Consider the following 21,717-nt stretch of genomic DNA (forward strand, 5'->3'; position numbering starts at 1 on the left):
CTGTGTGTGTGCTTCACTGTAAGCACACTGTTTTGTATGGCTCTGCATAAGCAGTGTGCAGGAGCTGACAAAGGAGAGATCTGTGTTGTTTATATACAGGTCACTCTCCCATTGGAGATACTCGGCGATCACTGGGTGCTACCTATTTATAGGTAAAGTTGATCCAGGGAATATCTGATTGCCTCTCGGGGGATCAGGAAGGAATTTTTTCCCCTGCAGGGGCAATTTGGATCATGTTTTGCTGGGTTTTTTGCCTTCCTCTGGATCAACTGTGGGTATAGGATTATAACTTTTTTTTTTTTTAATGGTTGAACTGGATGGACTTTTGTCTCTTTTCAGCCAGACTAACTACAGTATGTAACTATGTAAATCTTCAGTTGAAATGGAACCCAAACATCAAATATTTCCTGGAACTAGAAGGCTGACAGATGTCCTTCCATGGTGACAAGTTGAACTATTTCTTTCCATCTATTGGTTTTTTCCCTATTTAAATATTTCTATCATTTTAATACACAGCCAAGTTTTTGATGTTCATAAAAAGGCAGTCATCACAAACTAAGCACCAATAATACATTTATTATTTACAGGAGATGAACATAGTGGAACAAACATTACAAAGATGAACAAAAATAAAACAAACTGCAGCAGATAAGAAGGGACAGAGAGTAAGCACCTAAACCAGATTCGGACATGGAAATTGTGATTTAAATGCTGAACCAAGCAAGACACCCAGGAAGGGGTGTATGGACGAGGTGACTCCTCAAAACCCATTAGTGTGAACAGAGTACAGGTAAATAGTGTCCATTGGTGGCCATCAGTTAAAAGGATCTCACTTGTGCTCTCTTCCCCTCTTCTGATAGGCAGACGGCATATAAACTCCTGAGATAGAATGAGTGAACAGGTTGGAATGAAGAGAGATTGTACAGCGGCTATGGGTGTACCGGCAAGTGGAAAGTTTGTACAGATAACCACGTCCCCACTCTCCTCTCATTACAAATCTTTGTAACCCCTACCCTACTGGTGCAGAGACTGACTGATTTGTATATAAGGACTCGCTCGGCTGCTCCTACGCCTCGCTGATTTCGGCGTCTGTGGCTCCGTTGTGCTGAGGCTCTTCTGTGGATGTTGCGTCTCTCATCTCTACATCAGTGGTGGCTAGAGACTGCTCTTTGGATGCTTTAGGAGACTCCTACATTAGGAAATAATTAAAATTTAAGATAACCTATCACCAATGTAAAAAACAATTAGGTAGGTGCACAGAAAAGTCAAGTATTTTAATGCGATTCCCTAGCGAAGCCCCCTTCACTCCTTGCAAGATAGCTCTTTCCTCTTCTGGGAGTGTCTAATCACTGTCAGTGCTGGCCCAGATCCTCTGTCCCTTTCCAACCTACATAACCTTTTACGTAGCTGCAAGGGCTGGGGTAAAGGCGAATACTATAGAGCAAGGACAGGCAACCTTGGCACTGCAACTGTTGAGGAACTGCAAGTCCCATGGCATTACAAGCCTGACAGCCAACAGCATGGCTTCAAGAGGCAGAGGTATTTGTAGTTTCACCACAAGAGTGTTGAGCTTGCATACCCCTGCTATAGACTGTCACTTTAATGACAGCTCTGGATCTGCTGAGATCACATCCAAGATGGCGGCTCCCAGAAATGGAGTACACAAGGGAAGCTTTTACAGGTTAATAACATGCCTAAGAAATGGAAATATAATCTTTTGGGTAGGTTTATGTTGAAATTAATAGCCTGGTGACAGGGTCTTTTTAACTGCTTCCCTACCGGCTACACGTCCTAGTAGGGAAGCAGTTATAACAGGATCACAGTTGAGGCTACAACCATGATCCCAGTATCAATTGAAAGCCCCGATTGGCTTTCAGGTAAAAGTAATCCAAGCGGCTAAGCAGCTGCTGGATTACTTTTATGAGTGGTGGAAAGGAATCCCACCCCTCCTACCGCCGCCGTCTTTACTGGGCTCTCCTGAGCAACTGAAGAGCCTGGTAAGGATGTGACCAGCAGCATCTTAAGCCTGACACACAGTGAGAGGAACTGAAGTTGTTCCACCCACTGTGTGACATCAGAATCCGACGATTATGTCACTTCCGGTTCAAGCTCTTTGCTTACTGTTTGGTTACTGGCCAGCGAAGCAGTGGATCAGACCAATATGTAAACAGTGATCACACCATACATGTGAGATATCACTGCAGACATCAGAGCAAGAGGAATAAGTCTAGCACCAGACCTCCTGTGTAAATCTAAACTGGTAACCTGTAAAGGCTTTTAAAGTGTTGCCTATGGATAATTTAAAAGAGAAGTAAGCAATTTCCATATTTTTTTTAAAATACTTACCTAGGTGGATGCAGCATCAGTTCCCCGATGGCTCTAAGTGTGAGAACTCGGCGATGAGCAGAGAGCGGTGACTGTTAGTTACCGCTGTCTGCTCTGCCCCCTTTCCCCATGCCCACTGGAGTGCTGGGCTGTGGAAGGGGATGGAGCGACTGGCTCAGGCTTTCAGCACCTCGCTGAGAGGCTGAGCCGGGTGCCGCTCTAGACTCTGGGGTGGATCCTGACTTTATAGTTGTGATCTTTCCCTAGCCTGGACCGGCTGAGTGACATCAGCTGAAAACTGATCACAGGAGAGGAGAACGAACTGCATTCCTCTGTTCCACAGGACAAGTACAGCCAAAAAAGCTTTAGCTGTACTTCTCCTTTAAAGTACCATAGTTTGTAGCCATTCCATGAGCGAGCACAATTTTAAAGTGTGACGTGTTTGGTATCTATTTGCTTGGTGTAACATTATCTTTTATATTTTACAAACTATATGGTATTATATTGTGTTTGTGCTCACTAAAATGTACTAATGTCTATTTTTTCCCCAAAAATTGTGTTTGAAAACAGCTGCACAATTACCATGTGACAAAAATTGCAACACCCATCATTTTATTATCTAGGGTCTTTGCTTAACAAAAAAAAAGAAAAAGATATTTATATTTATACACATGTGGGGGTTCTAAGTAATTTTCTAGCAAAAAAAAAAAAGATAAATTTTACATTTCTACATCAGAAGTGTCAGAATAGGCATGGGAAGCAAGTGATTAATATGTATATCCTGTCAAAAAATGTTTGTTTTAGTCTTGGATACAGTGAGAAAGATTAGAATCACAGTCAGGTTTTTATTGCGGTCTGAGACTCTGTTTTGGAAAATTTCCAACACTCCTTTTCCTGCTGAAAATGTTTTACCAGAAAGGAAGTGAAGGAACTATTTAATAGCATCACAGGCAGAAATAAAACACTTTTCTTTAGTGGAGTAGGGAAGGCTAGAACCCCTGTGAGAGTTTTATTTTGGTCTATGTCCCTGTTGCAGATTTTCCCCTCATTTCCTGTCTGGTAAGACACGGTGAACCACGCAAGGAAGTGATGGGAAATCCCATTATTGGGGCTCCTGATGGCAGTAAAAACACATCAGGGGTTTTGAATTCTTCCACAATATGACATACACATCGAGACGAATAGTAAAACAATAATGCTTGACTGCTAATGCTTTTAAATTGTGTTTTTTTTCTCTTTAGACCCATCCAATTTCCCCTTTGAATCTCTTTAAAGGAATACTTTTTCACTTAAAATGTTTCCCTCCAACCGCAATGCCCGCTCTCTCACCTTTTCCTCTTTCTCTGCCAGCCTCTGGAACATGTTGGCATAGATCTTCTTTTCCCGCTGGTGTTGCTCCCTGATACGCTGCTGGCACTGGGCGATCTGCGTTCGCGCTGCCTTGTTATTGGGGTAAAGCTGGATCACCTTAGCGAAGTCATCCCTTGCTAGCTCATGTTCATTCACTCCCATGTAGGATTCGCCCCGGCGGAACAATCCTTTCTCGTTGTTGGGTTCAAATTCTAGTGCCTGAAGGGGACACAAATACATTATTAAAGCTGTACTCCAGCCTTCCCTTCAGTCTTGCACAATCATACAGGCTCCTCTTCTGTACTGAAATTGCTTACTCTGATTTCACCGCACACTGTGATCTTCCCACAGTGTGCATTTAAAAATGCAGCAAGTCAGATAGAGCTTGCCTCAAACCTGCCTTGGAGGATGTCTAGCATTATATAGCCCTTTCCGCCCCTCCCACCTGGCTGTCCCTAGCATGCCCCTTTCAGTCAATGGATTTCAGTTCTTTCAATCACAGAGGCACAGCATTGCATGTGGACGTTATCCAAGGTGATCTGCATGCACATGAAGCCTGCCTAGGAATGTCCACTCCTCCAGACTGACATCCACCCACCCATGCATTGTGACATTTGCATCTGCTTGCAACAGGGCTGAGGTTTCTTGAGAGTTAGTGTGCTTTGTTGTTTTCAGGAAGCTATGTAATGCACCTTGACAGACCCTCCCACCAACCCTGGTCTGCCTACACTGCACAGAGAAACACAGAGACCCAGTAATGACATTGGTGGGACTAAAAAAAAAGTATGTTAGGTCCATGAATGCTAAGTAATGCGTCAGTGTAACACTTCCAGATATGTACTATCCCTGACAATGCCTTCATCTATTCTTCATTCCAGACGGTTGGAGTAATCTTTGCTCAGGCATCATCCAGGGCCATCATTTACTTCCTGGACTAAAATGCCAGCTCAGACGCCCAGTGGATGTGCTGTATTGCAAAATGTTTAGTTGCACTTGATATCATTCATGCTTTTACACTCTGTTCTTTACTATGTACCCCTTGTGTGGGTGATCAGTTGTCATGTCATCTTGTGTGCAACAAGAAAAACTAGAAAACTACAATTTCTGGGGAAATTGTGTGAGGTGTTCTTGCCTCCACTAGTAGTCTACAACTGGAGTGGGCGGAGTAACTGGGTGGAGTGGCTTGTCACTCTGCTGCCTGCTCACACACCTGGGTTCCTATGGCAACTCACTCTACAGCAAGGGCAGAGAAGAGCGGTTAAAAACAAACTGCTCCAACTTGCTCACTTCACTGGTGGTTGCCATCTTCAAACGGTTGTACTTTAAAAATTATAAATCCTACACAGAAGAGCTTTATATTGTGAAAATCACAAAACCCAGACCTACATTTTGATGCATAGTATGTCTCTGAAATATTAAAAATGAAGGCACAGTCACAGTTTAGAGACTGCCCTTCAAATTTGAGGTGGCTAGAGTGGAGTTTCAATGAATGTCAATGGGCGGCGTGAGTTGCAATAAATGGTCATATTGTGAAAACTATCAGGACTATGGCTTAGCTGTGGACATTTTTAGTGGCAGCAGGGATAGCTGAACGTTTTGATATAAGATTTGTGTAGGTGGGCTTGAAAATGAGGGAGTGATGGCAGTTTAGAAATCATGTCCTGATTTTTCAGCTCACACTCTAGCTTTTGTCAGCTCCCACTCTAGTTTTGAACATTCCGCCATTCATTCCTATGGGACCAATTTCACCACAAAAACGCTGATATTTCGTGAACCATTCGGCGAAACGTTCCACAAAGTAATAGCACACCAATCGGGAACAATCCGCACGTTTCGGTATATTACTGTCTATGTAGTGTAAAAATTGTGGGAGGGGTTAGGGTGGTAAATTTGGCTATAATAATAAGAATATATATGTGAGATAACAGTAAGTGGTCTGCCATGCAAGAACACTTAAATTAAATGCTGGCTCAGAGATGACACAATCATGTAAATCGTGGTGTCTCTGCAGTTCTTGGCAGTGTTCACAAAGGTCTGATACAGATCAGTACCTGCTGCAGCCTCTGATTGCTACAGAGTTACAATGTAACAGTCTGATCACTAGGAGACAGGAAATGCTTCCTCCTGCCTGCAGAACACCAATGACAACATCCAACCGTAAGTAAAGTCACTGCACTGGAGCTCAAGGATGGAGGCTATTTGGATCCATTACCAATGCCATCTTGTCCGCTTCCATGTGGAGTTTAAAACATGCACTCTTCAGGCAATTCACAGCATAGCTGTAAGCCATGCTGGTTGGAAAGTGTCTTGAAGCACTCCCTGCACTGTTTACATGTGGTATATATGAAATATTTATATGCACTCACCTTGTTACAATGTTCCAGTGCCTGCCTATACTCAACCAGCTTCAGGTAACAGGCAGCCAGGTTCAGGAATGCCGCCAAAAGCAGGGATTTTGATTTTGCGCTCTCTTCATCTGACAACCCACTCTCGTGTTCCAGCCACTGAACAATCTTCTTGTACTGGATGACAGCTTGGCGGAACTTCCCTGCCTGAGATGGAGTTTAAAATTAAGTACATGAACAACATTTTATTTGCACATTGCATTAGGCAAAATAAAGAATGTTTTCAAGGTTGGCATGGTATTACAGTCAAACCACCGAATACCTAAAGGTTTCCTTGCACAGAAATATGCAGCTTGTAATTTATTTTTTTAAAAACGGAACTCCTTCACCAGTAAAAGAACTGTTGCATTTGTGATTACCTCTATGCATGGATAATTGGTCTTTTACTCAATATTATAGCATTTTACTTTAGCAAACTTTAAATATTATTGCTGAATTAGGGCCTATGCAGTTAATGGATCTTATCTCAGTAATCCTTCTGCATTCCCTGACATAGGTATACCTGCTAGAAGAGACATGTATATAGGAAAATGTGAAATTCAGTCAAAATCTATTTTTGTGTAAATGTTACAATACACACAAACACACTATATAAAACAAACTGTAAAGAATCTGTTATGATGCCTGTTGTCTGTTACAGCCAAAGCTCAAGATATAAGTTGCTAAAAATTCAATGGCAGCCAGTCATGTGATCAAAAACCAAAGCATTTGGGCATGTGATTTCTACAAGTTTAAAGGGTTAGCTGATCTAAAATCTAATTTTCGTTGATAACCTTTGCAGTAAATGACCCTAAAATGTGTGTTCACTGAAAATAAAGTACAGCGCTCTATAGAGAGCTATTAAAGTGGTTGTAAAGGCTTTTTTTTTTTAAATAACAAACATGTCATGCTTACCTGCTGTGTGCAGTGGTTATGAAAAGAGCAGCCTGGATCCTCGTCGTCTTGGGTCCCCTGCTGGCTCTCCTAGCCCCTCCCTCCTGTCTGGTGCCCCCACAGCAAGCAGCTTGCTATTGGGGCACCCGTGCATGTGCACTCCCCAGCCACTGCTGTCCGTTCACAAATGGAGCTGCGGCTTGGCCCCGCCCCTTTCTCTCTTCTTATTGGGTACTGGCTGTGATTGACAGCAGTGGGAGCCTTTACAACCAATTTAACAAAGTTTACAATGATATATTTCTGTGTTCTCATACTTTTTGTAAGACTTGAGACACTGGACCCATAATGAAAAAGTCTTATTTTTGACACCTACCTTGAAATATTGTGTTCCTCTTTCCTTGACCAGAACTCCCTGCTCCAACTTTTCATCAGTATTCATCTCCCATGATTCTTTGGCCTGATTAGGAAAAAGATAGCAATATAACATTCATTTCTTACAATGTTGTTTGTAATACTAACAGCAAGCAAAGCCCGGGAACAACCCCAACCCCATACACATTGCCCAGGGACATTTCCCTGACATGCACCACCTGGGGACAATGCTCCCCAAAGATGTACTCTCCGAGGACAACACTCCCCCAGAGAAAAATATCCAACGCTCACCGCCCAAGGATGACACTCGATCAACACACATCAACACTCCTCCAGTACACGCCGCTCAGAAAAAACACTCCCCTGGGACACTCAGCAACAATCATCCAGCCAGCACTGCCCAAAGACCCCCATAGCACATACCACCCAGGCACAACAGCACTCACCCAGCATGCACCAGCCGAGGTCAACACTCAACCAGCATATATATTAACACTCCCCCAACATATACTGCCTGAGAAGGACACTTGCCCAGCACGCCCGATAACATTCACTCAGCACGCACAGCTCGAGGACAATACTCACCTTCTCAAAGCTTTTCAGTTTGATTTCATACTTCAGCTCGGCATTGGGTGGGATTTGAAACGGCTCATAGCCTGTACTGTCAAAACCGTATCTGTAACAGAATGATGCATTGATCAGTGTGATGACATTCCACAAGATGAATAATGTTCAGAACAATAAACAGAATAATAGAGAGGGAAATGTGTCTTATTATACTTTTTTCCCCACACAGAACAAGTTTCCAAACTACTCAATGGAGCTGAATTACATTTTTATCTGCAGCCTTGAATTGGGCTTCAAATCGATTTTTTTATATATGATAGACAGAAAAGGTAGGAAATGGGGGAGGGACATTTTTAAGAGTAGTTAAGGATAAGCAGGAATTCCACTTGAAAAAGAAGGGGTAAGGTAAATGGAAATAGCACTTCTCGTGAAGATGTCTTTAGAGTGAAGCAAGAAGAGATGCTATCCTGGTTGATCTGCCTGCCCGCCAATGTACATAAAAAAAAAAGTGAGCATGGTGCAGTTCTTGGATATAACAGTGAAAAGCAAAAAGCGGTAACTTGAACAAAATGAAACCAGTCTCTTAAAAAATACCATATCTACCTTGTGCTAGGCTAGGCAACCTTAGATGCCTAAAATGTATTTTATTTCTGGGGCTTGGTGATTGACCATTTGCTTATTTCTGGGGAGACAGTTAATATGAAACATGCTCCCCAGTACCAGAAAATGCAGGAATTTTCAAATATCACCAGCAGGAGTCAGTACCATAGGTACATATAGGTTCTGGAATGTCTAGTGCAGGATGGGTGGGTTTGGGATTTAAAGACAGATTTGCTTTAAAATGATAAGTTCACCTTTTAGTAAAAAAAAAATAAATGCACATTTTTTTGCAGATAAAAAAATGTGCATTTATTCATTTTATTCATTTTATCTGCACGAGCCTGTAATGCATTGCACCAGTGATCAGCAGATGCCATGCAGGTTTCCTGCAGATCTGTCAGAATATCTGCTTGCTTGTATGGGATGTACGAGCAAGCAAATATACTGACAGGAAGAATCAAGGAACTACCAAGGCGCTCCACAGCACCGTGGTAGTTCATTGAGGACTACAAGCTGACAGCTGCTAAGGCTGCCGGGACTTGTAGTCTCTCATTCACAGAATGCTGTAAATAAGTGACGTGGCTGGGTGGGCAGAGCCTCGCACAGCCATTTTTTTTTTTATAATTTGCCAGCTAGCGGGGGGAGGTGCAGTCAGATCTTAGCATGTTACATGTTACACCCTGAATATGGGTGTAACATGTAACGAAAGGTGAACTTATCCTTCAATGTTCAAGACCATGAAGATTATATTGTACAACTTCACAGATAAAGGATGCTGATTATTTTCTCATGTCTCAATCACTGGCAAGACCCTCAGATCAGGATAATTGGTGCCATAAGGTTTAATCTAGAACCTAGTAGGACACAGTTTGTAACAACCATCACATTGGAACAGTCAACCTACTTTGGTTTCAGGTAGAGCACAGCTTCTTCTCCTTTCTCCATCTGCTGCAATGCAGTTTCCACTCCAGGGGGAATCCTGAGGCTCTCTCCTTCCCCAACTTCAAACTGCAGCTCCCGTTCATCAAACACGTGCCCATTGTGGGTTCCTTGCAGCTTCACTGTATGAAAAAAGCAGAGAGCCAGGTTATGATATGGTCCTCAACCAGACTGGAAACTCTATTAAGACATGTCTAATATGCTTATGCTAATCAAAGAACAAATGCGGCTAAAACAAATATTTCAGTTTCATTTGGGCAATGGTGAGTGAAGTCACCTGTTTTTTTTACAGGAATACACTGCTGGTGAGACCCAGTAGTTCATGTCCCCACCACCTCTCACAAAATTATAATGAAGGTGTCACACTCTAAACTGAAATTCTGCCTTTTGTTTATTCTTCAGTAGGGGGGGGATCTATCAGGATAGTGCACAGCCATCCAGAACAGTGTGCCCGAGCTGACAGAGAGGAGGACTGTTGGTAAACAAAGCAGTCCTCCTCCCCGTTGGAGATGCTTGGTAATCACTGGGTGCCAGTGGGGAATCACCAGCTGGGACCTGGTGACTGTCAGCCATGGTTGGCGGCACGGGTAGGGCACGCGTGATCAGCGACTTATAGCGGTACTGCAGCGGGTATTCTGACACTGGGGGGAACTGACTTGGTGTCACTTAAAAAAGCACTGACACTGTACTAATGACACTGGACAACAAGCAGTTAACATGAGGGGCGATCAAAAGGTTAACTGTGTGCTGGGAGTGTTTTACTAGGGGGCGGTGTGTTTGTGCTTCACTGTAAGCACACTTCTCAGGATGGCTGTGTTGTGCACAGCCATCCAGAGCAGTGTGTCCAAGCCGACAGAGAAGAGGACTGGTAGTAAACAAAGCAATCCTCCTCCCCATCGGAGATGCTCGGTAATCACTGGGCGCCAGTGAGGAATCACTGGCCGGGACCTGGTGACTGACAGCCGCGGTTGGCAGCGCAGGTAGGGCGTGCATGCGACTCGCACACACCCCCTACCTGGAAATACAAAATCACGTATATATATGTGATTTTGTGCACCCCTGCTGCCTTGTAGCAGTATATCTGCTTTAGGGTGGTCGGGATGTGGTTAAAGACATGTTAAACATTCCTACCTGCACCTTGTGTTTTTCATCTGTATAAGATGTGCATGTATCATGTCGTTTCATGTCATTTGTTGCCCTATACGCACAGCCTATAGTAGAGGAAATCCTCACATTCCTGTGTCCGTAGTTTCAGTTTGTGTTGAAACATGAGACATGAGGCATGTGGCATGGCACTGCACAGGTTAATGCCTGACCTTTGTCTGTAGTGTGCGACCTGACACTTCCTGTGAACATATCTACATATATTTCCTTTTTTATGTTTTTTTGTCTATAGACTCCATACAAAATAAAATAACTTTATGCAAAAGAATAGCCAAAAGAAAGCCTATGTTTCTCCCAAAAATGTATGTATTAGGTTGTCATTGTTAGTAATGTAAAGTTATCACCTAATAAAAAGGCCTATAGTGGAAATGTAAAAATTGCCGTGTTGCACAGGTAGAGGGCTGAAGTAATTAAAAAAGGCCATGTGGACACTGCAACGAGATTCCCTTTTAAGCAGGATCTCCCATCACTTACATTCCACCACGGAGCCCTCATTGGGTTTGGAATATCCTTCGCCCTTCACTCGAATTCTACGAATAATACCGCCATCTTCTTCTGTTGACAGATCTTCACCTTGGAAGTCAAAAAGCTCAATCTGGAGGACAAAAAGTTATACAGAATATAAGTATGAAAACTCAAAAAATGTTCACTGATAGAAAAACTTGAGATGTCTCTCATACCTCAAAGATGAGAGTAGCATTTGGTGGAATTTTGGGAGGACTCCCTGATGCTCCATAGGCATACTCTGGCTTACAGGTAACCTGACAGATCTCTCCAACCTTCATGGTGGCCACAGCAATGTCCCACGCTTTAATCACCTGACCTGTACAGAGAAGATATGAACTTACAGCTGTAGATTATCATTACTGAATACCAGCTACTGAAAGCAAAATCACCATAAAATCATAGTTTTAGGTCTAGGACTTCCCCTTACGTCCTGTTCCAGAGACACAACAGGAAGTGAGAGGAAATCTCTAAAAAGTGAGTTAGAATTCCCTCTTAGAGTTCGTCACACCACAATGCAAATACAAACTCACAGAAAACACAAGTCCATTGACATGCTTTTTTTAATTGAATGCACTGCAGTTTACTGAGTGTTAAACTGCGTTTTTTTTCTGTGTAGCGAGTGTAGTCACCCTAGGACAGAATGTTACTGGCAGGATCACCAGGGTTAAAAAAAAAAAGGGAGGAAAATAAATAATGCAGCAACCACATCAATGACTGACACTTTCTAAGCACTGGAACCACAACATGTGCCCCCCCACCTAAAAAAAAAAAAAACATGGTATAGGCTGTGCACAGTCCTCCACATGACCCTGCTTGGCCTTTGTGATAACCAGGTGGGGGGTATCCCTTGCTCCCTAACATTTGGCAGTCCTGGAGTTTTGATGACAAATGGAGGTATCAGGGGAAGCAAGGCTAAAATACTAATTGTCTATTAGAGGAGCTTCCAATTAAGTGCACAGCCTGCTACTTTGCCTAGTCTCAGCAAAGAAAAGGCTCTTTTTAACCCACTGGCATCAAATCAAAGATCAGCGTTGAATAGACAAACCCTTTATATCCTATATGGGACACACAAAGCAAAGATATAAAAAATTATACTAGAGCCACACTGTATGATGATGACATTTTGATTGCACCTTCCAAATATGGTGGGCATCCTGGTATTTGTAGTTCCAGATCTTCCTTACAAAAAAAACAAAAAAAAAAAAACAACCCCCCCCCCCAAAAAAAAACAAAAAACCACACAATGTGGATTCAATGTGTAATTGACTAGTGATCGGTCTTGGGAGTTGACATCACCTGACATGCAGAATGATTACTACTAATCTGGCCAACCATCTATCGACACCCTTTGGTGGATGAAGACAGTTGGACAGATCCCTTTTAAAGTGGGAAAATCAAAAGTAATCCCATCATACAGTATATGATGTAACACATATGCTGGAGACTATGCACAATCTTGGCATTAAAACATTACCGCCAGATGGAGCTGGTATTCAGAAGGTGGATTGAAGACCGTACCTTTCCCCAGGTCAAAGGTGAACTTGTCCTTTCTGTCTCTGCTGGAGTCAAACTTGGTCCCATCAGGCAGCCAGCCAGTGTAGTGGACGCTGACTTTATCCCCAATCATCGGATTCTCTGTCCCGCTGCCTTCTTTCTTCATTTGCTGCAGAAAGAAAAACAAGGGCAAAAAAAAAAAAATTATCCCTTGCAGTGGGGCTGTGCTCATCCGACGTCATCAAGACCAGAGCGCTGTCCATATCCCACCATTGGAACAAGGGGGAGCTCTATCTACCAGGGGAAGCATCAGGGCTGAGGGTTCCTTAGAGGAGTACCGAGGCAGGGTGCTGTGATGGTTTCAGGAAGTTATTTACAGCACCCTGCTGGCCCTTCCCACCTGTCATGATCAGCCTGCACTGCATAGAGAATCACAGAGATCCAGTGATCACATCACTGGGACTAAAATAAGGTATGTATTAAAAGAAAAAACCAGAATGTTGATGAGGGTAAAAAAAAGTAGTAACCAGGGAAGGAAAAATATAAGTGGATTAAACGTCAGTTTTCAAAGAATGTTCTTTACAACTTTATGCACGGTTTGTTCAGAACGCAAGGTACTACAACAAAAAGATGATAAAGATAAGTACAACACACTGATCTTATGTATAGATCCCTTTCCCTGTCATCTATCACAATTATTTATTTTCCTGCCAGGTTGCATGAGCTCAGCAATTTTCTTTGTCTTAGTCACCTGATCCTTTTGGCTCCTCCTCTCAGTCCTACCTAACAATAAGGTCACAGTACAACAGCTTGGGGGCGTGGCCCATTTCTGGGCGTCACTGCATATAGTAAGACGATCTAGAAGTGTCTGACGTCCTGAGAGCAGACGCCCACAGATCTCCATTATCATTTTAATTAAATCTATAAAAAAGAAAAAGTGCAAACGTACCCAACTTTGCAACGTATATAGAGATATAGGGACAGGACGTTATAATCAACGACAATAATATTTTAGATTACATAATATACAGACTGAACAAAAGCTGAAATTTGAGCTCTCCTGTTTAAAAGGCATAATTGCCTTTTGCAAAAATGTAATAAACGCACACACATTAATACAATAAAAAACGTGCACTTATTACAATTGCACTAAATCCTGCAAAAAATTGCAAGTGCGATCATTGCATTAGGTTCCTGCACTGTTCGCCCCCCAGTCCCAGATCTGTATGTAGGTGTAGACCTTCTGTCATTTATCTGAAGTATTTATATAGAGCTGACAATTTACATATATATTGTACATTCATATGTACAGTCCCTAGCCCTCAAGGTGCTTACAATCTAAGGTCCCCAATTCACATTCATACATACACAAATAGCCTAGGTTCACATATGTGTGGGTCAGGAATTTGTGCATAATCGTACACGGTCCCAACCAACGAGTAAAAACGTGCTGCCCTTTAGCAAATGCACGGGGGTGCCAAATATGCGACATGGTTTTGCGTCATGTCTGTTTTAAAAGAAGATTTGGGGACTTCTTTCCTTGAGAGGACAGTAGCCTGTTGAAATGAATGTACCCAAGACAAGCACGCACAAATGAGCATGTGCAGAACGCAAACATGTAAACCTAGGTTTAGACAGGAGCCAATTAAGCTACCAGCATTGCTTTTGAGTGTGGAATGAAACCAGAGCACCTGGAGGAAACCCACACAGGCACAGAGAGAACATGCAAACTCCACACAGGAGGTGTCTTGTTTGGGATGCAAACAGACGACCCTAGTCCCCCATGCAGAGGCACTTAGCCATGCCACGTGGCTAGGGAAAGTAAACAACAGGCTACAAGTGCGGGGACATCACCACCCTGCTGCTAGCATTAAATCTGTGAGCCCCTCCGCCACAGAGGCAGATGGAACTTGTAGTCTTTCCATTCATAGGTACCTGTAAATGGATGGTGTAGCCATGCAGGCTGAGCCACGTTAAATTCAAACATCAACAGATGTCTGCAGGGAGAAGCTTCAATAATTTAGGTTAGTGGTTGTGGTGGGCGGTGGTTTTGCCTCATGACGTTATTGCGTCAGACACGAGACACATGACGTCATTGCATGAGACACATGACGTCATTGCGTCAGACACATGAGTTTTTCTGCATACATTCTGAAAGGGCACAAAGAAAACAATTGTACTCAAGGGCCTTGTTCACATCATACGTGCATAGAAACTAATAAAAAAAAAAGCACAGATTTCACTTGCAGAGACACAAGTTTACATACGGTTTCTTTTCTTTTAGAAATCTGTTTATTTTGGTTTTAAAGTAGGATACAGAAAAAGAAACCACTCTGGTGATGCAGCCCACACAAGGGAGTACCAGTCAGCGAAAGCAAAAAAAAGAAAAAGTGGAGAGGCACATAGTGCGAAAATAATAAAAGTTAACAAACAATCCCTCAACAATTACAGCTTGCATGTGTAGGTGTGTGGCTTGCACCAAAAATAAGAATGCGTAATATACCAATTCCGTTCAGCAGAGCAGATTCCCAGATATCTATAGGGCCATCAAAGTAAATGTACTACCCTTAATGTGAGGTTAACAGTAAAATAGAAAACATCAGGTTTAAAGTGAATCAGGCATTGAAGCATTGGTAGCATCTCCCATCCACCTCGCCCACACCCTATTACATTTTTTAGGACAGCTCCTGTTGGAATTTGTGTCTTTGTACAAGGGTAGGGTGGAGTTCACTAGTTGCCAGAATTGGGTTCCAAGACAAGGTAATTGCCTTTCTAGCATAAAACAGAAGTAACCCAAATAGGGTCCTATAGTGGGGACAAGGTCATCTACAAGTCCCAGCAAAACAAATTCTAGGAGAAGGGCAAATGAGGTGCCAGCCACTGCATTAGATATGTTGACAACTGCTCCCCAATACTGTGAGATAGCTGGATAGTCCCAAAAGATGTGTAGAAAATCTCCCAGTTGGTGGGAACATCTCCAACATCCATGGAGGAGGCTGGGTTTAGCTTGTGGAGGCAAAATAAAATTAGGTCCCTTTCAGACAGGGCCGGCTGGTCAGCGGTCACTTGCTCAGCGAGGGATCTCTTAGTTGATGAAGATGAAACGCTGACTGAACCAAGGGAGCTTATAGTCTAATGACCCGGTCACATGTAAAGGCCCTACCACAGTCATACCCATTGTAGGCTCAATATGGGTTATTACCTCACCAGTACCTTCTAGAATGTGCGACAAAGCCAGGAAGAATCCTACAAAAACAGAGGGACAATGTACAAGGCTGACCAACAAACTATCAGACTGTCACCATGAACTTTTTTCTAGATATACTGTAACTCTGCAAAATTTTCCAGAAAGATCTAAGCCCTGGATGGGCAGCCAGTTTCTCTCATGCTACTGAACTACACACACCAACATTTATTGCTGTTCACTATAAGTGGGAGAATGCTGGTTTTCATTACTCAACCAATGCATAACTGACCCATGTGCAGACCTGATCATCTATATGGAGGCCTTAGGCAAACCCGCCTCTGAATAAGTCACAGATATGGAAGAATTACTTCAAAGAATACAATTATTTTTGCATTCTCTTCAACATTACTAGGAATGCCAAACATTTGAATCACGCTAACATTTGGATATATTTGGGGTAGACGACTTGGCCAGGTATGGTGCATCAGATATTCTTCATTTTGGTTGATTTCCGTGCCTACTAGTCTTTAAAAGTGAAGTATGGCAAAAGCTTTTTCTGGCCATACTTCTTTTCTGGGTCACAGGAGTGCACTTGCTTGTGTCAAAGAGCTGACCCAAGCTCTGGAAGGATCCCAACTATATTATTGTCAGAACCCACCAGGATGCCTGATCAACAGCTGGCTCAGCCTCTCAGCTCACTGCTGGGAGCCTGAGTCAGCAGCGCCCAGTCCCTCTCCAGTCCAGAGCTCCAGTGATTGCTGGAGGAGGAGAGCGGTGACTGACAGTCACCGCTCTCCATTCCAAGCAGACCGAGAACTGAGCCAAATTGAGAGGACAAATGCGGGATAACTAATGCTGCAGCATGGAGGAGAGTATGTACCGTATGTTTATTCTTTTTGTTCTTCTTTAAAGCTAATCTCCACCTTTCAATATACTTTACATAGTGCTTCACACGATCACAGTTTAACCCAAACAAACCATGCCCCCCACTAACCTGTGAGGCCGCTGGATGTGCAGTATAAACTGTATGTAGCTGTGGCTACATACAGCATAACTCACTGTATTCTGGGTTCGAGCTGAGACTTCCAGTCTTAGACCTGGAACACAGTAGAATCTATCACAGTGGCGTTGAAACACTCAGAGTAAGCAATGTATTCTATCAGTGAATACAAAGCTTCCTCTGACTGGCTAAGTCAAAGGTTGTGGCATCATCAGCCTGCCTCTCTGACTCAGCCAGTCAGAGGAAGCTTTGTATTCATTGATTCGAATACATTGCTTACGCTGAATGGCTGAGTGCCGCTGTGATAGACTCTTCTGTGTTCTGGGTCTAAGACTGGAAGTCTCGGCTCGAACCCGGAACACAGTGCGGTATGCTGTATGTGGCCACAGCTACATTGAGTTTATACCGTACATCCAGCGGCCTCACAGGTTAGTGGTGGACATAGTTTGTTTGGGCCAAACTGTAAAGTATATAAAATGGTGGAGATTAGCTTTAAAGTGGTAGCAAAGTCTGTTTTTTTACTTGTAACTATAATAAGGCTTACCTGTAGGCACTGTAACTATCTCCTCAAAGTGCACTGTTTAAGAGATATTTACCTGTGTAGAGCACCAGCGCATTCGCTCAGAAGGAACGGCATGCCCATGCCGTTCCTTCAGAGTTGAGTGCCGTAAAAAGTGACTCCCGTGTACATGAGCGGGAGTGACATCATTGCGGCTCAGCCATTCAAGCTTCCGGAGCCCGCAAACTCGGAAGAAGGACCGAGTAAAGATGGAAGCCCTGTCAGCGTGATAGCACGCCGCTGAAGGGCTTCGTTTTAAGGTGAGTTTCACATAATGTGCTACCTACCCAAAATGTTATTTTTATTCCATGGTAACTGTTCTGCGTGTAATTAAATACTTACAAGTCCATGGAGTCCAGTGTTGTCCTTCCACTCTGCTTTGGTGGCACCATCTTGGACCAATATCCTGCACATGCCCAGACACAACATGGGTCTCTGCCATGTCTGACTGCGCAAAATCTTACAAACCCAATGTGTTTCTCTTTCTGGTCCTGTAACCAGCTGCTTTCTATGCATGTGTGTGTGTTGGGAAGGGGGGGGGGTGTAACTTGCAGGACACGTCAACTTTTCCAAGGCAAGGTCTGAAGATGTAAAAAAATAAAAACTTAAAAAAAATGTTCAATGGTGCAAGATGGCCATACTCCGAACCTAGCAATAACAATTGGCTCAGTACTCTAGGAATAAAATATAGCAGTTCCAGACCTGGCAACAACTACTGGCCCATAGCACAAGGGTCCCCATGTACTGGTTCCAGACCTGGCAATAACTACTGGCCCATTACACAAGGGGCACCACGTACTGGTTCTAGATCTGGCATTAACTACTGGCCTATAGCACAAGGCTCCCCATGTACTGGTTCCAGATCTGGCAATAACTACTTGCCCATTACACAAGGGTCCCCACGTGCTGGTTCCAGACCTAGCAATAACTACTGGCCCATTACACAAGGGGTAGCACAATCTGTTTCCAAACCTAGAAATGACTACTGGCCCATGGAACAAGGGTCCCCACATACTGGTTCAAGACCTGGCAATAACTACTGGCCCATTGCACAAGAGGCAGCATGTACTGGTTCCAGATCTAGCAGTATTTGCTGGCCCATTGCACAAGGGTCCCCACATACTGGTTCAAGACCTGGCAATAACTACTGGCCCATTGCACAAGAGGCAGCATGTACTGGTTCCAGATCTAGCAGTAATTATTGACCCATTGTACAAGGGTCCCCATGAACTGGTTCAAGACCTGGCAATAGCTACTGGCCCATTGCCCAAGAGGCAGCATGTACTGGTTCCAGACCTAGCAGTGACTACTGGCCCATTGCACAAGAGTCCTCACGTACTGGTTCAAGACCTGGCAATAATTACTGGCCCGTTGCACAAGAGGCAGCATGTACTGGTTCTAGACCTAGCAGTAACTACTGGCCTATTGCACAAGGGTCCTCACGTGCAGGTTTCATACCTGACAATAAGTACTGGCCCGTTGCTCAAGGATACGCAATTGCTGGTTCCAGACCTGGAAATACAGGCCAGTTGCACAAGGAAGCTCTTGTCCTGGCTTCAAACCTGGCAATAACTACAAGCCCACTGAATCTGTTTAATTTATATCCCCAGAAGGAAGCCAGATCATAGGCCTGGTCGATTATTGTACCTATAGTTATCTGATCTTCATCTACATTTCATAGTTTCCATACCAGGGCACACCCCCCACTGTGCAAGCGAAGCAATTCATACAGCAAACACATCAGCAGGGTGTGCAGTTATAGGAAAAAAATACATTGGGTCCATTTATAAAAACTACACTTAAGCACTAGCCCATTGGACTTCAGAAACATAACCCCCCCCCCTTTTTTTTTCTTTTTATCTTCTGCCTCAAAGTTTGCACTTTGCAGACCAGGCTCCAGCACAGGGCATGCAATCACACACAAGGCAAGGATTACTCGTTACTTTACCTTTAGCACACCCTGATCACCCTTTGGGCTGATGTCCATCCCCTCCACGGGGATCTCCTGGGGTCCCTGCTCTGTCTTCATCTCTTCCGCTGTCATTGTGATCTCCCACAGGTAAACCTAAGGTGCGAATATCTGTGAGTACTCTCAAGGTTCTCTGGGTGATGCAGGTTCTGGATCTGGAAATACAACTGCCTTTCAGCTCTGGTTCTCAGGGTGCTAGAGGTTCAGGATTACTGGGTGCTGCAGATTTTCAGCTGTGGATCTGTGGGTGCAGATATTTCCCAGCTGTAGATCTGTGGGTACAGCAGGATCTCAGCTGTGGGTGTGGGTATTCCCCAGCTCTGGATTTGTGGGTGCAGTGGGCTCTGAATCTGTGGGTGCAGATGGCTCCCTGCTTTGGATCTGTGGGTGCAGTGAGCTCTGGATCTGTGGGTGCAGTGAGCTCTTGATCTGTGGGTGCAGCAGGATCTCAGCTCTGGCTCTGTGGGTGCAGGTGACTCAGGATCTGTGAGTGCAGATGGCTTCCTTCTCTAGATCTGTGGGTGCAGCAGGATCTCAGCTCTGGCTCTGCGAGTGCAGATGTCTCCCAGCTCTGGATCTGTGGGTGCAGCAGATTCTAAACTCTGGTTTTCTCAGCTCTGGATCTGTGGGTGCAGATGTCTCCCAGCTCTGGATCTGTGGGTGCAGACGTTTCCCTGCTCTGGCTCTGTGGGTGCAGATGTCTCCCTGCTCTGGATCTGTGGGTGCAGATGTCTCTCTGCTCTGGATCTGTGGGTGCAGATGTCTCTCTGCTCTGGATTTGTGGGTGCAGCAGGATCTCAGCTCTGGCTCTGCGAGTGCAGATGTCTCCCAGCTCTGGATCTATGGGTGCAGACGTCTCCCTGCTGTGGATTTGTGGGTGCAGACGTCTCCCTGCTCTGGATTTGTGGGTGCAGATGTCTCCCTGCCCTGGATCTGTGGGTGCAGCAGGATCTCAGTTCTGGCTCTGTGGGTGCAGATGTCTCCCAACTCTGGATCTGTGGGTGCAGACGTCTCCCAGCTCTGGATCTGTGGGTGCAGATGTCTCCCAACTCTGGATCTGTGGGTGCAGACGTCTCCCTGCTCTGGATCTGTGGGTGCAGCAGGATCTTAGTTCTGGATCTGTGGGTGCAGCAGGATCTCAGTTCTGGATCTGTTGGTGCAGACGTCTCCCAGCCCTGGATCTGTGGGTGCAGCAATATGTCAGTTCAGCAGGTCAGGCTGTAGCATGCTCTGCATAGCTCGCACAATGTTGTCCATGCACAGATCTGGCTGTGAGTTCTGTAGGCCGGAAAGGCTCTGCCAGCTCTGGGTTCCTCCCCCCTGCACTTGTCAGCACTGGGAGGAGGAAACCTTCAAGAGATACTAGAAGTTTCTAATAAGAAGAGGAGTCACCCTGTAACTGAATATCAACAATGGGAAGATGCTGGAAGGAGGGGGTGAGGCTCAGTACAGCCCCACAGACACTGACAGCAATACACAGAGCATGCCCACTGATTGTACCTTACAAAACTCTTTCTCCATATAATATTTATAAAACACAAAGCATATCGACTGATTGTAATACATAGTACCCTACACAGTATCTGTATAATAGGTGTCATACGCAGAGCACACTGATTGTAATATAGAGTACCCTATACAGTATCTGTATAATAGGTGTCATACACAGAGCACACTGATTGTGATACACAGCACCTTAGACAGTATCTGTATAATAGGTGTCATACGCAGAGCGCAATGATTGTAATACACAGTACCCTATACAGTATCTGTATAATAGGTGTCATACGCAGAGCACACTGATTGTAATATACAGTACCCTATACAGTATCTGTATAATAGGTGTCATACGCAGAGCACACTGATTGTAATACACAGTACCCTACACAGTATCTGTATAATAGGTGTCATACGCAGAGCACACTGATTGTAATACACAGTACCCTACACAGTATCTGTATAATAGGTGTCATACGCAGAGCACACTGATTGTAATATAGAGTACCCTACCTTTGTATCCAGCCACTGATTGTAATATACAGTACCCCACACCAACATCCTTATAGTGAGAGTAATACACAGAGCATATCCACTCATTTTAATACACAGTACCCTACCTCCATATACTGCTATAATACCATGTATTGTTCAAAGCATGCTGTATACTAGGGACTCTATGAAACATTTCCTTTGCAAATGTGTAAACATTCATGCAAGTGTAACAAATAATATTTTCAATGTTAGTTTCCTTTTTGCCTTTTGAAACATTTCTGAACATTCAGTCAGGCTCGACCATGAGAGTTATTCATCAATAGAGAAAATAGCCTGACACTTATTAGTCCTCATGCACACTGCACGTTTTTACAGCGGCTGTTTTTGGCTTTTGCCATTTTTTGCTACAGCCAG

At 43.9% G+C, this 21,717-nt stretch overlaps 1 protein-coding gene across 1 annotated transcript; it reads right to left on the reverse strand.

The window, feature by feature from the left end:
• Positions 1-556: 556 nt before the first annotated feature.
• On the reverse strand, positions 557-20,624 carry FKBP4 (FKBP prolyl isomerase 4). The gene is made up of 10 exons (XM_089671749.1): positions 19,291-20,624; positions 12,621-12,765; positions 11,276-11,418; positions 11,070-11,190; positions 9,397-9,553; positions 7,911-8,001; positions 7,327-7,410; positions 6,042-6,227; positions 3,655-3,894; positions 557-1,189 (listed from the first exon to the last, which is right to left on the reverse strand). The coding sequence occupies exons 1-10, from the start codon at positions 19,384-19,386 to the stop codon at positions 1,067-1,069; spliced, it is 1,386 nt and encodes a 461-aa protein (XP_089527875.1). The 5' UTR covers positions 19,387-20,624; the 3' UTR covers positions 557-1,066.
• Between the last annotated feature and the right edge of the window lie 1,093 nt (positions 20,625-21,717).

This window comes from Staurois parvus, unplaced genomic scaffold (assembly GCF_062004578.1).
Source record: "Staurois parvus isolate SC_StPar_1 unplaced genomic scaffold, SC_StPar_1.0 ptg000114l, whole genome shotgun sequence".
Classification (NCBI taxonomy): Eukaryota; Metazoa; Chordata; class Amphibia; order Anura; family Ranidae; genus Staurois; species Staurois parvus.